Below are 24,037 nucleotides of genomic sequence, written 5' to 3'. Positions count from 1 at the left end.
CATGACACTACTTTGTAGAACTACTACAGTTAAGAGAAGTAATAAATGAATGTCTGAGGCAAACACTCCCAAAGCACATCCGGTTTAAAAAACCAACAATTAATTTTACATAAACAAGTAAAACCGTGGAACAAAGAGCGTTAAGATTCACAGGCTTATTTTCTTTCTTTTTTTTTCTTATCTTCTTTCTTAATGTATGTCCTCAAAAAGGAATTGCTTCACTTCGATAGATATTGCACTCTGACTCATTCATGTATAGCTCATACTAGCATTATTCAGAGCTATATATTTTAAAAATAAATAAATAAATATATATATATATATATATATATCAGTGTAGGTAGCCTTTGGTCGGTGTTCATTTATAAAGGGGGGTGGTGGAATCACGCCATACATAGTGAGCACACATTCCACAACACATGCTTGGCAAAAAAGAGACCAAGAGAAAATTGCAGTTTAAGGGATGTAGGGGACTCTATTTGCCACTCCCCTCAACGAGCATATGCCCTGGGGAGCAAGCCAGACAGGAAGTGGGAATCTGTGGCCCTCAGTTGAACAACTCCTGTGCCCTTCTTTTAGTGTGAGCATCTTACTATACCAGGGCGGTCTTGATGTTCTCAGACACATTAGACTCATACAGCACAGTCCTCAAACATGAGTCCAGTGAGTCTTGTCTTCAGTGAAAAAGCCAGAAACCTGCTCCAGTGCAGAAGACAAATTTAGCCATTTTAGGTTTTTAAAGGGACAGTAGTTCATGTCCCACATTGTTCTTTACTGAGGACTTTGTACAGATAACTTTAGCTCTGCTAGAGTTTATCTTTGCACTAACTTTAGAATCTACCCTTCTACTGCAATCATTTAAAACAAGTAGGACTTAGGATCACAAGGACAAATAGGACCCAGAATTATATTGAGTTAGTATTGGCTGAAGTTTAGGGCTTGTGCTGCCCTGAGGCCTTTTCTACCCTATTCATTTATGGCAAATTCCCATAAAAAGGATAAAGATGTATCTTCCAATTTAGGGACAAAATACAGTAAAAATCAAGCTTAAGGGAACAAGTGTCCCAGGTGGATTGTCTGCTTTTTATTTGGCCACCAAAAATAACATGCAACCCCCAAGTCAGTTTGGAAAATTTCTTCCAGTACAGGGATGAATTCACATACTGAGAATCTGGGAGAGAAGTTAAAAAAAATGCAAAACAAGAGGAGCTCCAGCATGGACTTCCCTTTCAAAACACATCGCTGGACACAGAGGGGTCTCAGAGAATCAAATATATGTGCATGTGTGCGTGTGTGTGTGTGTGTGTGTGTGTGTGTGTGCACGCTTGCACAAGAATGGAAATTCCCAGGGAACCCCCTATTAATTGCATCCTCAGACTGTTCTTGCCTTGGAAAGGCAAAAAGGGAAAATAAATACATTTATATTTTACCATTTTGCAAAGGGTCTGGGTTAAACTCCTTCACTGAGAACTGGCACCAGTCTTCTGAGCTATGTGTGTCAACAAACAGGCAAACAAATGTGGCAGCATCCACACCTTTCCACGTCAGCTGTGTCTGCGTTTGTGGTCTAGTGGCAATGCCAGCTGGACTGCGGACAGGAACTGAGAATGTCTCCTTTCATACCCAGAGAGCTAACATTCCTGACCCTTGAATATTACATTTGGTTAGGAAGTCACTTCAAATAAAACAAAGGGCTTCAGCAAGCAAGGAGGCAGGGTTGGCGATTCTACACATAAAAGGCTTTTCTAGGAAGCCATGTGGTGCCACACAGAAGCGATTTTGAATATGGGAGTTGTATACAGCCGACACAGAGATGGACTGAAACAATGGCAAGAGTGGGCTGTTTTTTTTTTTTCTGGGCTCAAGAATTCCTCCTTTCCCCTCATGCACCAGGCAGGGTCTTTGTTTTGGAGGAGATAGAAAAAATCTATACATTATGGCAAATAGAAAACCACATTTTAGACCTCATATCCAAGGGTCGTAGATATGTTGGTATGGAGCCTCCCTGCAGAAGCTCTGGTCAAAGTTTGGGTGAGATGCAATACTCCCCTTTCCCCATCATGTCATTCTGCAGCCAGAGGTTCCAGGGCCACTTCAAGGCCACCACTCCTTCTAGCACAAAGGGCACCTTGGAAAAATCCCTGATCAGTCAGCATTATCAGCTGCTGGGAATGGCACAGGGAAGCAACAGATTCCCTCAGCTCTTGGAAGAAGAGTGTGGCTTCAGCTATGTGCCGCTGTGACTTGGTCTGTCACCTAAAGGGGCAGTTCCCAGTGACTGTGGATGGGCCAGGTGCAAAGTCACAGACTATTCCTCTAGTGGGTGTTCTCACTGGTCACAGCACGATGACACTTATGACCTCCAACAGCATCTTCCAACTGGTAGGAACTTTTGCTGTCAACGTGATTTTGTGAAAAGGAATACATAAATAAAAACAAGATTCGTGCTTTCCTTTCTTCTCTTCCATTTTTTGACATCTACCAGTCTGAGAGTTGCTCAGTCTGTGGAGATAGGAAATGAGGTGAGCTCTTTTAAGAAGAGCTGTTCAGCCACAGGGTGGGATGCCCCTCATCTGGAAATGAATAACACAGAGGCACTAGGTGCCCAACCCATGGGGTCATGGGGATACCTTTATAGGTTTTCCATTTTTGTCATACTGGTACACCAGCATCTTGATACAGTGTGAGTTTGCTGGTGAGATCCAGGGGCTACTTGTTATGGAAAAGTTGTGATTGGTGTAGAACTGTACAGGCTGCTTCTGGCACTTGAAGAAGGCCTTGAGTGTGGCAGCAGCCATGGTGCGGAACCTCTTACTGATGAAGCAGTAGAGGAAGAAGTTGATGGCTGTGTTCAGAAGGGCCAGCATGTTGGCGATGTCAGACATAATGTGCACCAGCCATCGGTTCTGGATGGGCGCCCCATAGAGGTGATAGAGGATCACGATGATGCGAGGCGCCCAAAGGGTGGCGAAGATGGAGGTGATGGTGAACAAGATGGCAGTGGTCTTGCCTGTGGAGTAGCCCCGGAGGCGGAAATTGCTCTTCCTCCTAAGCTTGTACACGATGATGGAGTTCAAGATGAAGAAGATGGAACAGGGCACCAGGTACACCGTGAAACAGTGGACCCAGACCAAGACATGATGAAGAGAGGTGCTGATGTAGTCTTCAGTCCAGATGTTGGGCCACCAGTAGTAGGGGATGCTGGTCAGGAAGCAGGTGATGTAAACACTGACAATGACCTTCCGTGTGCGGGCTGGGTAAGAGACTGTGTGGTACTTGAGAGGGTGGCAGACAGCAATATACCTGTCAATGGTTAAGGGGACCGTAATCCAAATGGAGGTGTGGATGGATGAGAACTCCAGCACCTCTATGATCTTGTCGGGAACTGGCGGCATCTGCATGTTCAGGATGAAATCTTCCAGTAGGAAGTCCACAAACACGATGAAAAAGAGGACCAAGATGTCAGCAGCAGCAAGTGCCAAGAGATAGTTGTAGGAGGACTTCTGTCTTCTGGCCACCAGCTGAGAGAGGATGATCACCGTCAAGATATTTGCTGTGGAAGAGAAGAGAACTGGGTTTATCTTTGAAGCAAAGGAGAATTTGTTGCCCACCATGGGTCCCTTGGGCATATGTTTATCAGGCTGCTCCCGTGGAGGTCAAAGGATAGAATCAGTGTTTTTGAGGAACAACCTCTACCTTACGGATCACACCTGATAAGACACCTGGATATCATTTTTAAATGGGGCTCCTGTTCTGCTTTATTTGTTCCTCACACAACTAGGAGAGGTGGTACTATCATTATCCTGCTTTAGAAATGAAACTGAGCTGCAAGAGCTTGAGGGACTTGCTTAGTGTTACTGAGGTGTAACTCATGGTGACAGAAACTAAACCTGGATCCTGGATCCCAAATGCCACGCTCTGTCTTTGGCCTGGCTGTGTCGAAGTATGAGGCTGAAGTGCGTTATCCTGGTACATGGGTTCAGGGAGGAGTCTGGGCTACGTAACCTCAAAAACCTTTCTAGGACTTAAGATTTTAAGATCTTTTCTTTATAAGTGGATTTAGAATTGAAGGAGAATACATGATTATGACTTTCGGATTAATTTAAAAATGAATTAAATTGATTTTTGGACTAAGTAATCCACAAGCATGGTACATAATTAGAAATAGCAGAAAATGTATATTTCTCTTCCACTCCTGTTCTCCACCCATCTAAGTTTCATTCCCTCAGGGCAATCATGGCCAATAAATAATCTACATGTATATATGTCTGTATAGCATGTGTGCACATAGACAGTTTTTGCACAGATGTAGCAATGTGTTCTTTTCCTCGGGTCGGATTTGTGTTGAAAATGTATCCACACAGTTCCTGATCAGTTTTAAAAACAAGTGTTTGCCTGAATAAGACACATTCAGAAAGTCATTTAAGATTCACCCTAAAATGATATGGCAATGGGTAATATCTGGAAGTTATTCTACATGCTGATTCTCAGTCATTCTCACAATCAACCCTGAAATTTGCACATTGTTAATCCCGTTTTCAGGCAAGGGTCTTAGAGAACGCATGTCCATTGTCTGAGGTCCAGTGCAAAGCTGGAATCTGATCTCTCACCCTCCCTCCCCTTCCCCTTCATGCTCCCTTTCTCAGTAGTGATTCCAAATATCACACAATAGTTCACACATGGAAATGTGTATAATAAACACACCCACACACCTGGTGCACTCATCACTCAGATTAAACAAATTTGAACATTTTGCTAGATTTTCTTCAGTGCTTTTTAAAAAAGGAGTGACATGATAGATGCAGCTGAAGCCCCCTGAAACAGTTCCATTCACGTTCTTTTTTCTCTTTCCCTCTTTTCTGTCGCTAGAGGTGACTGCAGGCTGTGGGCCCTGTGCTCTGTCCGGGGCCATCTTTACCTACTCTTTGTGTCCTTAATATGTCTGTCATTCCATATGCTGCTTTTGTCCTTCAGTATTATTTCTTTGAGACCTAGCGGTTATTTATTTATTTATTTATTTTGGTACTGGGGATCGAACTTGGGACCTTGGGCTTGATGAAGAGGATTCTAAGCAGTGGAAATGGCATGGGCAAAGGTCTTGGGGTAGAAATGAGCTTGGTATGTTCGAAGCACAAAAAGAAATGGGAACAACTCCCCATTTTACAGATGAAAAAACTAAGCATTTTTAGGTCATTTGCCCAAAGTCACAAACTAAGCAAATGGGGAATCCAGATGGTGATTCCAGCTCTTTGTGACTTTATAGAATGCATAATTCTGCTTTGGTTATTTTTGGTCATAGGAAAGGGTTGTCAGCTACAGAAAAGTGATTCCCATTCCTTAGACTCAAAAGATGCCATCCCCAGTCAGAATCTCTTTTTTTCTCTCTCCATGAAGCAATGTGCACACTCCCTCTCATGTGTCTGTTCTCCCGTGCCTATACGGCAGCAGGAATGGCTAAATGCTGAGGTCTCCCCAGAAAAAGTGCTGTGTACGTTCTGCAGAGAGTGATTGCCACTGTCTCTTCCTCCCCGTATGAACCCTGTTTCAAATGTGGTGCTAAAAATTCTCTATATCGCAACTCTTTAAATATATTCTAGGCCCACCTAATTAATGCTTTAAGTCAGGCAAGTCATCAACCCCAAATGAAATTGCTAGGTATTCATATTTGACATTTCCTGAAGTTTCTAGTAATTGCCTCTCTTGAGAGACTAACCTGCAGAAACCAAGGGTTTCCATCTCTTTTGCACAGGTGGACCTCCACCCCCACCCCAAGGTGAGATCAAGATCACTTAGGGTATCTGGGGCTGGGAGAGAGATGGGAAAGCTGGAGAGAGCCAGGAGGGGAATGGGTGCCCCCTGTATGTTGATTCTTCAAAAAAGAAATGAGAGGTAGAGACTTTAACTCTTAAGATTTAACATTTGCTATAACGCCTCCTTAAAAAAAAAAATCCTTTCTTTTCCACCCTGGCACATTTTTCCCCAGAGAGAAAGAGCAGTGTTGACAGGCCCTGTGTGTACTTATAAAGGGTGAGTAAGCTAAGAAACCCAAATCATTGCTGCCTGAAATTGCATTTCACAGCTTTTCTCTCCGACACTCTGACCCAGGGACTCTGTGCTTGAGGAAACCCAGCCAATCCCACCCAAGCCAGCCCCAGTGAGCCTCGCAGTCAGAATGTCAATGCTTCTAAACAGCAAATCCTTTCTGTCAATGGTGCTATGAGACAGGTTTAAGCCACCAGGTAATAGATAGCCCATGTTTTGTGATTGCAAAGCTTCTTGGTTTTATATTCTTGGGGGAATTCATTTCCTGTATTTTGCAGCTTACTGTGCTCCAACCTGAGAGGATTTGGGGAGTGGCTGGGAGACTCTCACAGGCTGGATTGTCAGACCACACCATCGATGGTCTGCTGAGGCCAAGGTCTTCAGAACCATTCTCTGCATCTCTGAGGACTAAGGGGCCCCTGTGTGTTTCTTGGAGGAAGTAACTGGACTGTGAGACAGAGAACATACTGAGAATTGTGAGTTTCTAGCTCTTAGTTTTGTTATACTTCCTGTTTTTTGTCTTTGAAAATTAATATTTTCAGTTATAAAATATGCACTTGTAAAAATTAAACATTATATTAGTGCATAATAATAATAGAATTATGTCACCTTTATTGAGCATTTACTATGGCCAGAACACTTCAAACCATCTTTCATCTTTCATACTATCTCACTTAATCTTCACAACTACCCTTGGAGGTTGGTACCACTAGTTCAGAGCATTAAAATTCAGAGGCTAAGTCACTTATTTGAGGTTACACAGCCAGAGTGTTATGAAACAGAACATAAAACCACTTTCTGTCTCTTGAATTTATATATTCAACTACTACTTTAGAAATTAGAAGGGCAAAGTCTGCAATACCTCATCTTCCAGAGATAATGGATTACCTAGCCTTATAGATGGTCCCCAGTGAACTATACCTCCTGGAATTCATGTCCTTACGCCTTACTATGTAGTTGCCATGCCTTGTGTTAGAGCTGGTCCTGTGACTTTTGAGTAACAGCCCACAGCAAGACAGATGTTGTTTGACCTCTGAGGTCATAAATAGGCCTTTGAAAAACTTGCCCCTGACACTTGGAGAGAGTATGTGCAGGTACTCCAGTTGAAAAGCTCAGTTCAGCTGGTAGCCAACACCTGGCTTTGACTGTCAGCCATGGGAGAGAGCCACCATTTTGGATGCCCACAACATGGAACCCTGGAGACCTCTATCCCCACTGCTGCCTGGGAGCAGCTTCAGGAGGCCAGAAGCATGACTGCCTAGCAGATCCCAGTCAGCTCCAGATCTGTGACACAAAATCATAAATTGTTGCTTTAGTCTCTGAGATTTGGGTGGTTTATTATGCTGCAGTAGATAGCCAGAACTGATTTTTTTTTTTTTGGTACTGGAGACCTTGCATTTGTGAGGCAGGTGCCAGAACCACTGAGCTAAATACCCGGCCTCAGAACAGATGTTTTTGAACCATTTGGTGTTTTTATCTCCAGGATTCTTAAGTGCCTAAAAGAGTTACATGATTAGTAATAATGATCATCACCACAAGATAGGATTATACAGAATAGTATTGTACAAACTTTAAATTTTTTCACTTAGCGATAGATCATAGGTTTGTCCATCAACAGATGAATGGATAAAGAAAGTGTGATATTTATACACAATGGAGTACTACTCTGCCATAGAGAAGGATAAACTTGAGTTATTTGGAGGAAAATGGACACAGCTTGAGACCATAGTGTTAAGTGAACTAAGTCAGACACACAAGCTTAAATATCACATGTTTCTCTCTTATATGCGAACACAAAATATAAAGATCAAAATAAAAGATAGATAATAGGACATAGGGGGATGGATCTTTACAAAAGGGTAGGGGACCAAGAGAGGGAGGGGAGGAGAAGGAGATCAAAAAAGTATTAGGATGTGTTATATACACGTACCGACTCCCCATGAGGAACGTAATTATTGTGTACTGCAAACCTGTACTAATAAAAAATAAAAATTGCTGTCAGCAGGCAACAGGGTGGTGGCCGGCATTTGCATCTGAGACCGACCTCACTGCAGGGCGGAGAAGGTGTGCCAGTCCCAGCACTCGGAAGAAGGCTCTCCCGCCACCATTCTACGCTCCTAGGGCAGAGAAGGTGAGCCACATGGGTGCCAGAAGCACCTCCCCCATGGAAATGAGAAGACATGTAAACAAACCTCAAAAATAAACTTCCAGATCACCTACAGCAACCCCAAAGGGAAACAAGATGGAACAATCTGATACTCAACCACCTGGACTCTCTGAACTGGCAGCAAAAGAGGATCTGGGAAAAATGAAATCAGAAATAATTACTCAGATAACAGCAAAGATTGTGCTCATAGTGCAAGACATGATTAATAAATCTAGAGAGGACACAGATAAAAAAATAGAGGATCTGAGGAACGTGATGGAATCCTAACATAGGAAACAAATGGAATCCATAAAACAGATGCAAACAGATTTCCAGGAGATTAAAAACTCCATTGAAAGTTTATGCACCAAAATGAACCCATGTGAGGACAGAATTTCAGATATAGAAGATAAGATTGCAATTAGTGACCAGGAAAATAAAAATTGCTTCAAAATTGTAAGGGAACATGAGAAATCAATCCAGCAGCTGCTAGATGATGCAAAGAAGACTAACATAAGACTGATCAGAGTCAATGAAGAAAGAGGAGAGAGTGCAGATGACATAGAAAAACTGTTCACAGAAGTGATGGCTGAAAACTTCCTAAGCAGGGGAAAAGAGCTTGACATACAGATAAGTGAGGCATATAGGACTCCAGCTAGCCTTGATCAAAAAAAAAAAATCTACACATAAGGCATATAATAGTTAGGATTCCAGGAATCCAACAGAAGAATAAAATTCTACAAGCAGTGAGAGAAAAGAAACAAATCACATACAAAGGAAAGCCCATCAGAATCACACTGGACTTCTCAGTGCAGACCCTCAAGGCAAGAAGAGCTTGGAGTGATGTATTTCAAGCCCTAAAGGAAAACAGCCTCCAACCCAGATTGATGTACCCTGCAAAGCTATCTTTCAAAATTGATGGAGAAATAAGATACTTTCATGATAAAGAGCACCTCAGGAACTTCATGAATACCAAACCAGCACTCCAAAAAATTTTAGACAATATCCTAGGAAAAGACAATGAGGATCACAACCCCAGGAAACCCAGCAGAATGAATCCATTGGGCGTGACAAATTAAACGAAAAGGGGGAGAATCTAACAAAAAGAAAAAGTCATGACAAGGCTTTTAAAACTTTTAACTTCATCTCCCTAATGAGTGTATAATTCAGTCTTGTTATTGTACTGATCAGTATTTTTCTGATTCTAGAGCTGCACACATTTCCTTGTGCTGTACTGGCTATTTATTATCTTCTTATGTCTACTTTTTAATTGGGTTGTCTATTAATGAGCTGTAAGAGTTCTTTATATATTCTGGTCATAGGTTATATGCATTGGAAATATGGTCTGTTTAAGGACTACTTTTCATTTTAATGATGTCATTTAAAGTTCTAAATTTTGATGGAATCTCATTTATCAATTTTTTTCTTTTATACATCATGTTTTTTGTTTCCTAGGTAGTTTTTGCCTACCCTAAATTCATAAACATTTTCCCTTATAATTTCTTCTTAAAATTTTATACTTTTAGACTTTCATATTTAGGTTCATAGATCCCTTCAAGTTATTTTTATGTATGGAAATAAAGGGTTGAGGTTAATTTTTTACATACGTATACCAGGTGTTCTAGTGCCCTTTCCTGAAAACACTATCTCTTCTTCGGCTCTTGAATTGAGTTTATATTCTATAAAATGTTAATGTTAAATGATCTTTCAAAACTCAGTGGACCATATATGTGTGGTTCTATTTCTAGATTCTCTGTTTCATTCCAATGATCTATATGTCTTTCCTTATACCAACGCTGCCTTGATTACTGTAGCTTTAGAAGAAGTCTTAAAATTAGGTACTAAACGTCTTCCAACACTGTTTTTTTTTTCTTTTTTACTTTTCTAGGTCCTTTGTACTCCTACATAACTTTTAAATTTCAATATCCAATTCTTCATTTATAGCAAGTATACATAGACCTGAATTTTTATATATACCTTGTGTTTTCTAATCCTGCTAAATTCAAATACAAGTTCTAGGGGCTCCTAGAGATTCCTTAGTATTTTCTCTGTAGATGATCATTTCATCTACATATAAAGATTTTGCTTCTGCCATGCCAATCCTATCCTAATTGTGTCATTTTATTGCCAGACTATTTTGGTTTGGGCCTAGGTTTCAAAATTTAATGGACAGATGAAGAGTAAGCATATCTGTCCTTGTTCCCCACCTTAAGGAGAAAGCATTGTATCTTCTCCATTCATATAAGGTGTTCTTGCTGGAAGCATGGAGTACATGTCTTTGATCTGTTGAGAAGGTTCTGTTCTACTTCTAGTCTCCTGCTAGCTTTTACCATGAACAGCTGTAGAATTTAGTCCAATACTTTTTCTGCAACTACTGACAGGATCATATGGCTTTTTCCATTCCTCTGTTAAAATGATGACTTTTGGGGGTGGATCTTCTAATGCTGAACCAACACTGCCATCCCTATAATAAAACCACTCTCTACATACTGCCAGATTTGACTTCTAGTGGTTTGTTTTGTTAAACAAATTTCTATCTATGTTCATACTTTTTTCTTCTATTATCTTTATCCAGTTTTAGTATTAGCACAATGTTGATTTCCTAAAATGAGGGGAGAAGTGTTCCTTTTTTTTCTGTTTTAAATGTTTGGTATAATTTATCAGTTAAAGTGTATATGAGCCTGCTGTTGTCATACAGGTAGGTTTTCAAGCTAGAAATAGACTTTCTTTAATAGGTGCTATTCAAATTTTATATTTCCTCCAGAGTTAGTTTCATTAATTTGTCTTCCAAGGTACTTCTTAGAAGTTGTCAAATTTATTTCAAAACAGATTTTTGAAATATACTTTCTGTATCCTTTTAAATTCTGTAAAATCTGTGGTAATGTCTCCTAGGTCTTGATATTTTAATTTTAAAAATGTATAATTGATATTGTGTAATAGGAAGTAAAGGTCTAAAGGAGCAAGGGAAGTGGGAGGGGTAGGGGAAAGGAAAGAAGGGAAAAGAAAAAATATGAGAAAAGGAAAAAAATGGAAACAAAATCTTTGCAAATAGGGAAGCGTGGAGGGGGTGAAGGGAGGGCAGGGGAAGTGGGAAAAAAAATAAGAACCAAGATACTCATGTAAAGGTACAAGATCCCCATGATGAATGTAACTGTATTTTATACCTAAAATGTACCAATAAACTTAATGGGGAAAAGAAAAAAAATTGAAAGAAAAAAATTTATGAAATAGTCTATCACTAGACATTACTTCTTATTCTTATTACTATTGGAGGGGTCACTATAGAGCTTCATTAAGCTTTTTTGTGCATTTCTGTAGCATAAATTCCCCCAAACCAGAAATGCTTCTTTAAAGGGTGTTATGCTTTTCTTCCCTCCTTGGGTAGATTCTTCCTACCTCTTTCTGATCCTCTCTTCTCCCCTCCTCCCTGCCTCCTTCAGACCCTAAAGACAGCTAAGACACTTTGTCAGGAGGAAAAGAGCTGAAGCTGGAGCTATAAAAAGCTTCAGGTTAGACAGCTAGAAGAACTTTTCAAACAAGAGCAATTGCGTGTCGAAGAGCAGATAGTGATGTTTCAATTGTTCTGTCCACACAGCTCTTAAGAACTGGAGAAAGAGAATTGTTTATCTGGGCTAATTAAATTCCTGGTGTGACCTTTCATAAATCCTGTTCCTCTGCATCCTAAATTACATTCTTGTGAATTTCCAAAAAGAGAACCATTTGCTCCTTTCTGTCACCATCTCCTGTGACTTAACTGTGTCCCTCCCCCTCTGGTTGCCGGTCTTTTTTTGTGCTGGAAAAGTCAGCCCTCATGTCATGCAGACCCCTGGCACTGCAAGAGATTCCAGTGGGGTGTTTTACCCGCTCCGGGAATCCCCAAGGATGGATTTTTAGGAAGAACAACTTCCCAGCCTCTTAGGCAAGAAGCCAGCAAGGCTTCTCATTTAGATCAAAGGAGGAGGGAGACAGAGCTGAACGATGGGATCCTGGCCTTGGGGGTTGTCATCTTCCTGACGGGCACCTATCTGCCCTGGATCTCAGCACAGAGGAAGGAGAAAAACATGCATGAAACTAGCCGGGCACGATGGTGTGTGCCTATAGTCCCAGCACACTGGGAGGCTGAGGCAGGAGGATTGCAAATTCGAGCCTCACCTGAGCAACTTAGTGAGACCTTGTCTCAAAATTAAAAAATATAAAAGGGCTGGGGATGTAACTCAGTTAAAGGACCCTGGGTTCAACCCCCAGTGACCCGCCCCCCCAAAGATACTGGGTGTTCGGTCTTTTGGGCCTCTGGGGAGGGCATCAAGAAGCTCTGCTCTGAGTGGGTCCCTAGGACAGGAGCAGGGGAGGAGTCAGAGGGTGGCTGGCCCAGCACAGATCCCCACACTCAGAGCTGCCAGCTGGTCAGTGGCCATCCTTGCTACCTGGGGTCCTATTTGCCCCAAGGCAGAAACTTGGGAACGAGGAGCTTTTTCCCAAAGGTTGGTTGTTAAGGGCACCAGACTGACTGTGGCCTAGTGACGGGAAGGTGGGGCAGTGGGGCCTCACCCCACCAGAAGGATGACCCCCGAGGGGCAGCATCCAGGTTCCTGGATGGGCTCAGGAGGGCTGTCTGTTCTTTCCACTCTTTGCAGGCTGAATCTTACCCAAACAATCTCGGTATGTAAGAACCTAGCCTAATTGATTGAGAAGAGATTCTCTAGGGGCAAACAGTCTGAATTCAGATGTCAAGAGCCCCACTTCCCTAGTGGCTAGCAAGCCTCCTGATCGCTCTCAGCCTTGGTTTCCACATCTGTGAAATGGACATCATAATAAATAACACCCGCTGAAGTTACATAGAATAACATGTGAACAACACTTAGCAGAGCTCCTGGCACATGGTAAATACTCAAAGATTGTTACTTTTTTTTTTTTTTAAAGCACTCAACCTATGTGGTTCAGCAGATGATTACTGAGCATCTACTAGAGGCCAGACCCTATGATAGTTGCGGAGAGACTGTCCAAGCTCACAAGGAATCCAGAGGAGATTCTGGTTTCCCTCCATTGCCCATTCCAAATGCTGAGAACCCTGTCAGCCTATGAGAAATTCTTCACTGCTTCTACCCTCAGCCCTCTGGTTGTACCTGTATGCCAGTCTTTGCCCACTCTACTTCTCCCCTTGGTGGACAACATTGATCATTATCTATGATCAACTATCTACACCCTTAAGAGCCATTACTTGATAATGCATAACGACTCAGTCATCTCTTACATCCTCAGAAATAACCTTTTAAAAAAATTTTAGTACCTGTTTTGTAGCTGTTTTTCATGCTCTTCTCTATTATTTTCCTTGTGGACACTATTTTTTTCAAAGCTAGTGCTTCCCCTTTCTTTGTTTCTGACTTTATAGTCTCATATAAAAATATTTAATCTTCAATCTATTTGCAGTGGCTATCTGGGCGCCATGTTGGAAAGTATACTTTCAACATGCCTGGGCTTAGGGGAGCTGGGATGAATTGGTGATGTCTGCCAAATAGAACAAATGTTGTAGATTTGTCCTGCAGCTCTTGCGCTCTAGATCCAGGCTGAAGCTTCCTTGACTTTTCCTCAGAAAGTGATAAAGAAGTGATTTCTAGTGTGGACTAGTTGAGACCTAGTAAGCCTCCTCATTGTTGTTGACAGATAGGCAGCAAGAGATAAAATGGCTACCACCTGAAGGCAGCCTGACTCAGGGCAATGGGAAAAGTGAGTCAGCACCAATGCCACAGGGCTGGACTCAGCCTCGCCAATCAATTGACCTTTCTGGACACCACAATTAGCTCAGGTTTTGTGATCAGGGGCAACTTCCTTGAGTAACCATGATAATTCTAGGCCTTGATCAAGAAAGCACATCTGAGCCATCCAACAGACTCTAAAGCTTCCAAAAAGTATACTTCTCAGTGTCAAGGTAATTTTCTTGGTCTACCCCCTAATGAGCATCTACTATGTGTTGGTGGCTTTGTATGGATGAGATCATCTTATGAAATGTGCTGATGAACATTTTTAACTTCAAAAGTTATGGATATAGTTTAAGTTGTATTAGAAGAATGTTATTTTTCGATGTAGGGTAGTGCTAAATGCCTGCTTATGTGATAAGTCCAGCGTACTTTAAAAAAGTGACTCAATTGAAAGGAAACTGTAAGGGGATGACAGTGCATGTAGAATCAGGTGTTCGTATATACCTTCAGGTATCCATTTACAAATGAGGAAGCTGATATTCAGAAAGAGTAAGCCCTTTGCCCATGGAAGAACAGCTGGTATATCAAAGCTGCGTCTTGCAAGCACTTGATGGTGCCATCCTGGGTCAAGTTCTGCACCGAGTGATGGATGCAGCTGTGCTCTCTCCACTCTGGGAGTTTGTCACAAAGACAGATAGGGCAAGCTTTGCAGGAACAACTCTCGGGTGTGCAGGTGGCTCTCAGAATGGCCAGGATACTTAAAGTGAGAGACAAACATTTTAGAATTGGGGGAAGTTGGGTTAGCCTCCCTGCTTTTCATTTTTTTTAACTGGCATTTTTGGTCAAGTTTTATAAACATAATGAGATTCAGATTTCTCATCAGCAAAATGGAAGTAATGATGGTACCTAGTTCAAAGGCTTGCTGTGAGGATTAGAGAGAAGTGTGTACACAAAGCTTTTAGAGAGAGCTGGCCCAAGGGAGCACTCAGTGAGTGTCATGGTTATTACGGAGATGGTCAGTCTTTCAAAGGTGAGAAACTGAGCAGGCAAGGGCCCCAGGAGGAGGAAAAACATTAGCGATTCCAGACAGGGCCTCCTGCGAGTCTGCTTCTTGAGGCCAGGACAATTAGCTCTAGAAAAGACCTCTGGCTCATGTATCAGACTCAATTGAGGAAACTGTCCTCACATTTCCTTTGTGTTGGACTGGCTCTGACATGGGCCTCTGTCTGCCCTTGGATAAGCCACTTCGCTTCTGATGACTTTGGTTTCCAAATCAGTAAAATAAGCCAGTTAGTTAGAAAGGGTTAATTCTCATGATGCATCATAGTTCACATCTGGTGAAGATGAGTCCGGGTCTAACAGACAGACAAGGGCAGTCTCTGCAAAGAGCAAAAACAGCTGGGGCCAAGGACAAGAGGCATGAAAGGGGAAGGTCCAGCATTTTCTCAGACCAGCTGACAGTTGTCAGGTACTTACCACATGTCAAGCACTGATGTCCCTTCGTAATTCACACCCAAATGTGATTTATTGTCCAATATTATAATGCTTAATACAAGCTGGGCATGGTGGCACACACCTATAATCTCAACACTCTGGAGGCTAAGACAGGAAGATCACAAATTGGAGCCCAGCCTGGGCAACTCTGAGATTTAGTGAGACCCTGTCTCAAAATAAGAAACCAAGTAAGAGCTGGGGATGTAGCTTAGTGCGAAGGCCCTAGGTTCTATCCCCAGGACTGCAAAACAAAAGCAAAACCCCAACACAGAAGCCACCAATTTATAATGGTTTGAATTGCTAGTTTTCAGCTTTGTGATGGTGCAGATGTGATATGCATTCAGTAGAAACCTGATTTTGAATCTGAGTTTTGATCTTTTCTTGGGTAGCAGTCTGTGGTATGATCCTGTCTTATGGTCCTGGCATCTTCCAGTCAGCCCAGGATCACAAGGGAAACACCTAAGTCTGCTGCATGCTGTTACTAAGCAAGGATATTCACTGGGTGAAGTCCATTAATGCATTTGGCACTTACTATATTTTTAACTTAAAAATGGGTTTCTGTGGACGTAACCTCATCATAAATCGAGGAACATGTATATTAAATATCTAGTCCTCAATCCTTACTAATAAAGTAGATCCAATTTTCATCCCCATGTAGATGAGAAAGACTGAGGTCTGGGAGAGTTACTAACTTGACTGAGATTGTACCCTGTGGTATCAGTGCCTCCTCTAGCTCTCCCATCCTCTGACACCTGACATACAGGAGGTGAGCAAAGCCAGTACATTTAATAACAATGGTCTCCTTTCTGGAGCACTTACTGTGCTAGAAGTTTTATTTGATTAATGTTAATTCTCACATGACATCCTGAGATAGATATCACTTGCAGTATATCCCCATTTTAAAGATGGGAATGCTGAGGCTCAGAGGACTTAAATGACTTTCCCAGGTCAGACAGCAAGTGTATGGTGGAGCCAGGGCTCAAAAACTTTTATATGGCTCCAGAGCCCATTGGATGCATATGCTTCTTCAAATGTTTTTATAAGCAGCTCAGGAGAATGGACCATTGAATAGAAATGGTCCAGGTTGTCTTTTCTTCCCCCTTTTAAAAACACATCAGCTGGGCTGGGGATTTAGCTCAGTGGTTGCAGCAACTGCCTTGCAAGCGCAAGGTCCTGAGTTCGATCCCCGGTACCAAAAAATCACCGCCCCCCCCAAATACATCAGCTGGCGCATGTGTGATGAGGGAAGTTGGGAGAATTCGTTTTGGAGGAGACTGTGGCCTTTGAGACTCCCTGGAGATAGGGGTTAGGGATGAAGAAATGGGAGGAGGATCTAATCATTTTCCTGAAGCCCAGGACATGTGACTGAGATGCTCTCTGTTGTCCCTTCCAGTATCAAATGGTGCTCCCTGCTGGCTAATTGCCATCGAATTCATCCCATGGGCTTGCTTTCTGCCCAAACTGCCCATCCGCTGACTTCCAGCTGGTGGCTGCCCTGGGCAGAGGACACTCATTTGTTCTTGTTGTTTTGTGGACCCAGGGCGACGGTCACCGAGTGCAGGGGACCAACAGGAAGTCAGAGGCTTCCGGGCTCTTCATCTGGAGTTCACTGGGGCGTCAGAGGCTAATTGTGGCTCTGCTTGGGTTGTCGCTGTTTGATTAAACATCTTGAGCTAAGCACCAACTATCCAATGGCTGCCAGGGGTAGGTATTTTTAGCTGCGGGCAAATCGCTTATCAATTGTGCATACAAAATGCAGCCAACAGAAAGCCATCATTTTCTGTGACCCTGCCTTGTTTTTCCATGCGGGCAAGGACAAAGGAAGAATTAAAAGAGGTTGGCATTCACACATCCGTTCAACAAATGTTTCCTGAGCCACCTACCACACAACAGGCACCATACCAGATACAAGAGTGCAGCGATGTGGAAACATAAAGCACTTCCTGTCCACATGAATCATCCATTCTACTCTGATCCAGAATTCTGCACTGCTACCTACCTATGAGCTATGTGGTCCCAGGGAAGTCACGCTGGATCTGGGCTTGTCTGTTCCATTTGGAGTAGTAAGTGCTGATTGGGTATGGTGCATTTGCATTCCTAAGGCTGTTGGAGAATGGGTGGCAGCTCCATCCCCACCAGAAGGGGGTGGAAAGGGAGAGAGGCCACATGTGGCTAGGCAGCAAAGGTGGCCCAGGAAGTGCAGATGTCCCCTGGACCTGTGGTGGCCAGGGAAGCTTCATGGAGGCAGAAAGGAAGAGGCTGGGAGGGACTGGAGTGCACTCAGCAGTCCAGGCACAGCATGAGCAAAGGCCAAGAAGTAAGAACCTAGGAAAGAAACTAAAGCTAAAATCCTTGGCCCATGACTCATGCTGTCTTTCTAGCCTTAGGGCTGCTGTTCTTTAGGGCCACTTCCTAGGATGAGACAGCTTACCAATAAACTTTGGCCATCAGTGCTTGACTTCATGTTCTCATCAGATTTCTAGGATTAGGCCTGCAACCAGCGTGTGCAACTTGAAAGAAGAAAAAGCAGTAACATGTGACATCAGGGGAAAAGCTAAAAAAGGACAGGAGTGTACTGAGGTCCCAGGGCGTGTAGTTAGGGTTTACACACCCAGGATTCTGCTGCTGCAGACGCTGTGGGAGCTGACTGCCACCATGACAGTCCCGTGCTGATGATCCAGAAGCAGCTCCAGGGCTCCCAGCATCGCCCCAGAAGGACCAGTGGCAGAGTATGGATTCTGGAGCCAGGTTGTTAGGGTTTGGAACTGGCTGTGCTGTTCTCTAGCTGTGTGACACTGGGCAACTTATAGAACCTCCCTGTGCCTTGGTTTGGTTATCTGTGGTAAGGATGATGATGTAGCACCTATCATAGGCTTTTGTAATAATTAAATGAATTACTGCAAGAAAAGTGCCCCGTATGCTTGCAATATACATTTACAGTCAGTCCTGTCAGACAGGTAAAGGGGCACAAACAGTAGGTCCATTTTGCTAATAATTATTAATATATCACCTGCTTCTTATACTTGCCTGGCATTGAGTATATGCTCAATAAATATCTGGGCTGGGGATTTAGCTCAGTGGTTTTGCCGCCTGCTGCGCAAGAGCAAGGACCCGAGTTCGATCTCTGGTACCAAAGAAAAAAAAATCTGTTGAACGAATGAATGAGTGAACAAATAACTGAGAATACAGAATTAACACCGCATTGTAGATATGCACAAGGGCTGGCTGATAGTTTTGAATTGAACAGCAGATGACCGAGGGGATACTGGAGAAAATAAATTGGGTGCTCTAATCAAGAGTAATTGGAAATTAATTTGGTGTTCAGTGTATAAGAGATTTTTATTGAGACTTTCAGCTACCAAGAAGAGGTTTTGTGCCAGAATTTTTCATGTGTATCCAATTCAGTTCAACATCAATTTAGTGGTGCCCAACTGTGTACCAGAGTCTGGGTCAGGCTCCTGAAATACAGAGACCCATTCCTTGGGCTCCAGATGCTGAGAACTTACTAAGTAAATCATCCTAAAGCAGCAGGAGGAGTCATTTCAAACTCCCTGCCCAATCCACGGCTCTATGCTAGGACTTGCAAGCTCAAAAGGCAGCAAGACCCAGGCAAGTAACACAAATGAGTGTGGTGGGCATGGGGCAGGGCCTAGGGAATAACATAGTTTATGCCCCATTGCCAGAGGCCAGTCACAGTTTGGCTGCATGTGTTCCAGTATTTACACACACACACTCGCGCGCGTGCGCGCACACACACACACACACACCTGGCAGCGTACATGAGCACATGCGCAAAGACATTATGGCCCATGATTAATCTGTTTGAGGGTTCTACTTTATAGGCCAAATTGCAAAGTTCTTGCATGGCCAACAAGGTCCTCCCACACCACACAGTCACCCCACACCTTGTGCCTGGGTGCACAATGGTATTTCTCCCCTCTGTAGCATCACTCAGGCAATTTCTTCTGTCTGCTGTGCCTTCTCACCTCCAACCCTTTGCCTAGTAGACTTTGTTTCTAAAGCCTTCTCTGAGCTTGATGTGTGGAGTGAAGAGTAGTCCGCACATTTTTTGTAACAATTTCCTCCAGGTCTTTGTCACCATTCACTGGGAGCCCCTGGGAGGAAAAGACTGCATCTTTTTTTTCTGAACTTGAAGGGCTGGTATCACAGCGTTGTCAAGAAGTATTCAGTGCACCAGTGTTTGTGAAATGAAAGCATGGTAGATGGATAAATAGGTGGATGAGTGGATGAACTGTAGATGGATGGATTCCTTAAGGCTTTCTACGGAACATTCATCTGCTTGCCGTAACTTTCATGGGATTCCAATGTGTGAATGATGACCGATCTCACCCCTACTTTCCGCTTTCGTCTCTCTACACCCCATGTCTCTCAGTAGCTGCTTGGAAATTCCTTCTTATTACCTCTTCTGGTGGCTGACAGATCTGCCTTTGAATTCCCCATTTACTTTCTTGGGCATGATACTGAATTCAGTTTCCTCATCTGTGCAATAAGAAATATTAACATCTTCTCACAGGGCTTGTTAAATAGACTGAGTGACTAACATGTGTGAAAAATTAGTACCAAGCCTGGCATGCTGTGGGCACTCAGAAATAGGATCCAGTTCCCTTTTCAGTGTGATAGGCAGTTCCCCTCTTAGAACAGTGGATCTTTGTCTTATAAAAAGTGGAGAGTTTGAGAGCACTGTTCTGAAACCAGAATCCCAAATTTGCAGAGTCTGAGCTTTGAGATCCTGGTTAAGTTTCTTAAACACTCTGTGTCTCAATGTTCTTCATCTGTGAAATGGGGCAAACAATATCTGTCTTTTAGGGTTCTCGCGGGAATTAAATGAATGAACACAAATGAAGTGCTTAGAAGAGTTCCTGGCACATAGGGAGTGGTTAATGGGTGTTATTTTGGCTGTTGACCGGCCTAGCCCAAGAGACTCTGGGTGAGGGGCATTGTGCATTTACACCAAGAGCACTCAGGCCAGCTGGCCTCCTCCCCTGCCTTACATCACAGGTATCTGCTGTTTACTGTGTCCAGGCTCCTTGGGACAGGCTGCAGATATCATAGTAACCAGAAGAATAGGTTTCTGCCCTTCTGTAGCTTGTAGGGTGGCAGAAAGGCCAGACAGACAACCAGAGAGAAGTTTCCCGAAGGAAAAAGGCAGTATGCAATGGGGCAGTTAAGACAAGGGAACAAACCTAAGCAAAGGGTCACAGAAGCCTTCTTGGAGGAGGTGGCAGGTGCACAGTAATGCAGAGGAGTAGGAGCCCATCAAGTGGCGGAGAAGCAGAGTGTGCTAACAGCAGGGAACAGAATGTGCCAAGGCCAAGAGGCAAGAGAGAGGGTGGAAGCTTGACATGTGAGAGCAGTCACAGACTGGCACCTTCTGGGGAACATTCTGGGTGGCAGATATGCCTGTGAGGTTAAGTTAGCTGCCATGTTTACAGATTGGTTATTTCATGTCCAATCTAAGATCTGAGCTGCTTTTGGAAACCAGAAGGGAAGGCCATGCCTTTTGCTCAGGTGGTCACCACTGGGCTTACTTATGTCATCATCCACCTCTGCTGGTAGACAGAACTGGGAGGGGCCCAGCCGGGTAAGAGGGAGAGAACTGACAGCTCTGGATTGTAGTGACTTTGCAACATGTTGCAGGTGGATTTGTCTTGGGGCCATGGGGAATCATAGAGGGGCTTTAAGCATTAAAGGGCTTTACCAAGTAAAAAGCTTATAATTTGTACTAAACTGCTGACATCTACAAAGGCAGATGAGGTGGAGGATTAAGAATATAGGCTTCCTCATCTTCTTCAGTGGAACTTGCAAATTTGGATGGGGTATAGCTTCCTCACCCGTGGAATTTGACAAGAGAGGACAAGAACGCTGAGAGGTAATGTCTTCCTACACAATGCGTGCCTCCCTCCCCATTTTGGGTTAGCAGAGGGAAGGATCCACCAGATCTAGATGTTCAAGAACATTAGAAAATTCCCTGGTACACGCAGCTCGCCTGCACATCCTGCAAGGCCACCCTCCCGAGGATGTTCTGTCTCAGACACAGGGTCGAAGTGGCGGCATCTGTGCTGGATGGACAAGGAACAGGCCATGCCCAGAGGACAATGTCTAATTACTTGGGGGCCTTGGGAAGCAATTTTCTGTGGTTGGAGAAATTGTTTTTTGTGCCTCCAGCCCAAGCACACAGCTGAATGACATGTAGGTCAAGGAGGCATAATTATATGGAATTGGTTTTACGTTTGGGAGCTTCTAAAACCCCACCTCTGCACCCCAGGAAATGACAGAAAGGAAGTGACTTTGGACCTGCCCAAGCTGATTTGAGCAGGTGATGGTGCCTTGCTTCCTTGTGACTTTGGAGAGACTGGTCCCTTTCTGGCCCGGGACACAAAGAGAAGAATAAGGCCTGTCTGGCTCAGTGGTCATGAGGTGGGGGCTGGGTTTGAATCTAATCTATCTTTCTTGTGTGACTGCTATGGTTTGGATGTGGTTGGTTCCCAAAGATTATGCACTGGAAGTCTGATCCCCAGCATAACTGTATTGATACTGTGGGAACTTTAAGCGGTAGGGCCTCAAGGCAGGTGATTAGGTCCTGACTATTCTTGTGCCAGGATCAGTGCAAGTCTACCAGGTTTGAGTTGGCTCCCTTGAGAGTGGGTTACTATAAAAGAACAAGCTTTGTCCCTCCCCTCTCTCTTATTTTCTCTCTTGATCTCTCTTTTCCTTCCAAGTGTACCTGTTTCCCCTTCTCCTCTGCTGTTGTGGTGCAGCCAGGAGCCCCTTGTCAGATGCCGGGACCATGCTGTTTGGATTTTCTAGCCACCAAGACAATGAGCCCAATAAACTTCTTTTCCTTATGCATGACCCAGCCTTAGGTATTTTGTTACAGCAACACAAAACAGACCCAGTGACCTTGGGCAAGTAACTGAAGTTTTTATTCCTGTTTCCTCAGCTGTAAAATGGGACTGCAAACAGAAGTTACTTCATGAGATTGGAGTGAGAACAAAGTAAATTAAGGCACACCAAGAGCTTAGAAGAGTTTGAGGAACAGAGTAGGCACTGCTAGGATTTTAGTTTCTACTCTGGTCTCCTTTCTGTTTCACTCCTCACTTCTGCACCCCCTACCTAGACTGAAAGAAACCACTGTATCTGAAGCTCCTCAAACAAGCCACTCTCTCCAGCCTCTGGGCCTTTGACTGTGCAGTTCTGTCTTCCTATTAACCTCTACCTGTTCACTTTGGGTGACTCTTGCCTGTCTAGCCAGGAGAGGTGACGGATCCATGTCCCACATCACTGCCACAACCCTGCCCATGACAAAACAGATGCCTTTCTCTTTCTTCCTCTGAGAAGAACTATCCCAAGATGGAACAGGAAAAGTCTCTGTAAGAAAAGCCACCCCCACAAATAAGAGAAAATGTAAATGATAATACCAAGAGCAGCAGTAATAAGGATGATGATGTTAAATGAGCCTAGATATTTTTCTATGAAGGAAGTAGTCTTACGCCTAATAACAGCTTCTATTTAGCCATTTCTTCTCATAAGCTAAAAACAACAGTGAACATTTTGTACTTAATAATCACCATCAGTTTCCTCACATTGAACAGGTGAATTATTAGACCTTTTCTACAGAAGAGCAGTTGGAGGATTAGGTTTAGAGATTTGGTGAAGGCCAGGTAGCTAGTAAGTTACAGAGTCAGGATTGGAACTCAGGTCTATCCAATTGCAATGTGCTAAGTGCTACATTTTTAAAAGAAGGGCAGAGCCTTTGGGGCCATTGCTTGCACTAACACTCAGATTGACTGCAGGACAGAGCTTATGCCCATTGGCAGGGTGGTCTCCCCTGACATGGGCACCATCACCGGTGTATCCTGCTCTCGGGTGCCTAGACCTTTCCTTGCCTTCCTGCTTGCCCTGGGTTTCTTGGCATGGGCAGGGTACTCCTTGGCGGAACAAGGGAAGGACGGCTGGCTTCTTGGCAGTGGGAGACACAAGTGCAGAATCAAGGAAGTGTGAAAAGCATGCTGCATCTGCAGAACTCTAAAATGACAGGCTTGGCTGGGATGTGGGCCACAGGGAAATGAGGGATGAGAATTCGAGAACCTGGTGTGATAACCTCAGTGAAATTGCTTTGCAAACTCCCAAGGTTGTTGTGGGGACTATGAGAGATAATGCCCGGGAAGCGGCTTTGCAGACTGGAAGAGCATCAGGCAGATGTTAATTATTGCCAGATATTTCAGAGGTAGCCTGATTAGCATGAGGGACGAGATAGCAGAAAATTAAAATATCTGCTAATTTCTCTTGAATCCACATTCTCAAAAGCATTCATACACGAAGAACTCTAATTTCATTGCTCTCATCTCTCTTTTTTCAGATAAAGAGATTATAATAGATTTCAGAAGCTAATAAAAATTCAGCCAGTTTCCTGGTTATAATCGATTATGCAACCAGGTTTTGAAACTTGGAGTAATACAGTATTTAGTTCCCTGCCTGTAAGACCACATCCAGCTAATTCTCAAAATACCTCTTAGATGCACTCTGTCTTATCTCTTTCCTTGGTTGTCCTGATGCTGGGAGCCTTGGGAGGACGTGTCTATGTCCGCCTTGTTTACAACCATATTCTTAGTCCCTAGCACGTATTTGTTTAATGCCA

At 43.4% G+C, this 24,037-nt stretch overlaps 1 protein-coding gene across 1 annotated transcript in view; it reads right to left on the bottom strand.

Annotated features, from left to right (window-relative positions):
- Positions 1 to 1,855: 1,855 nt before the first annotated feature.
- Positions 1,856 to 24,037, bottom strand: part of Gpr139 (G protein-coupled receptor 139) — a 41,055-nt gene continuing 18,873 nt past the window's right edge. The window contains exon 2 of the mRNA XM_004855826.3: positions 1,856 to 3,553. Within this exon, the coding sequence (XP_004855883.1) occupies positions 2,619 to 3,553 (935 nt within the window). The 3' untranslated portion in view covers positions 1,856 to 2,618. The remainder of the gene's footprint in view (positions 3,554 to 24,037) is intronic.

The sequence above is a fragment of the Heterocephalus glaber genome, unplaced genomic scaffold (assembly GCF_053883595.1).
Source record: "Heterocephalus glaber isolate CG9 unplaced genomic scaffold, H.glaber_assembly_v1.0 deba00000943, whole genome shotgun sequence".
Lineage (NCBI taxonomy): Eukaryota > Metazoa > Chordata > Mammalia > Rodentia > Bathyergidae > Heterocephalus > Heterocephalus glaber.
This window is presented reverse-complemented; position numbering and strand designations above follow the sequence as displayed.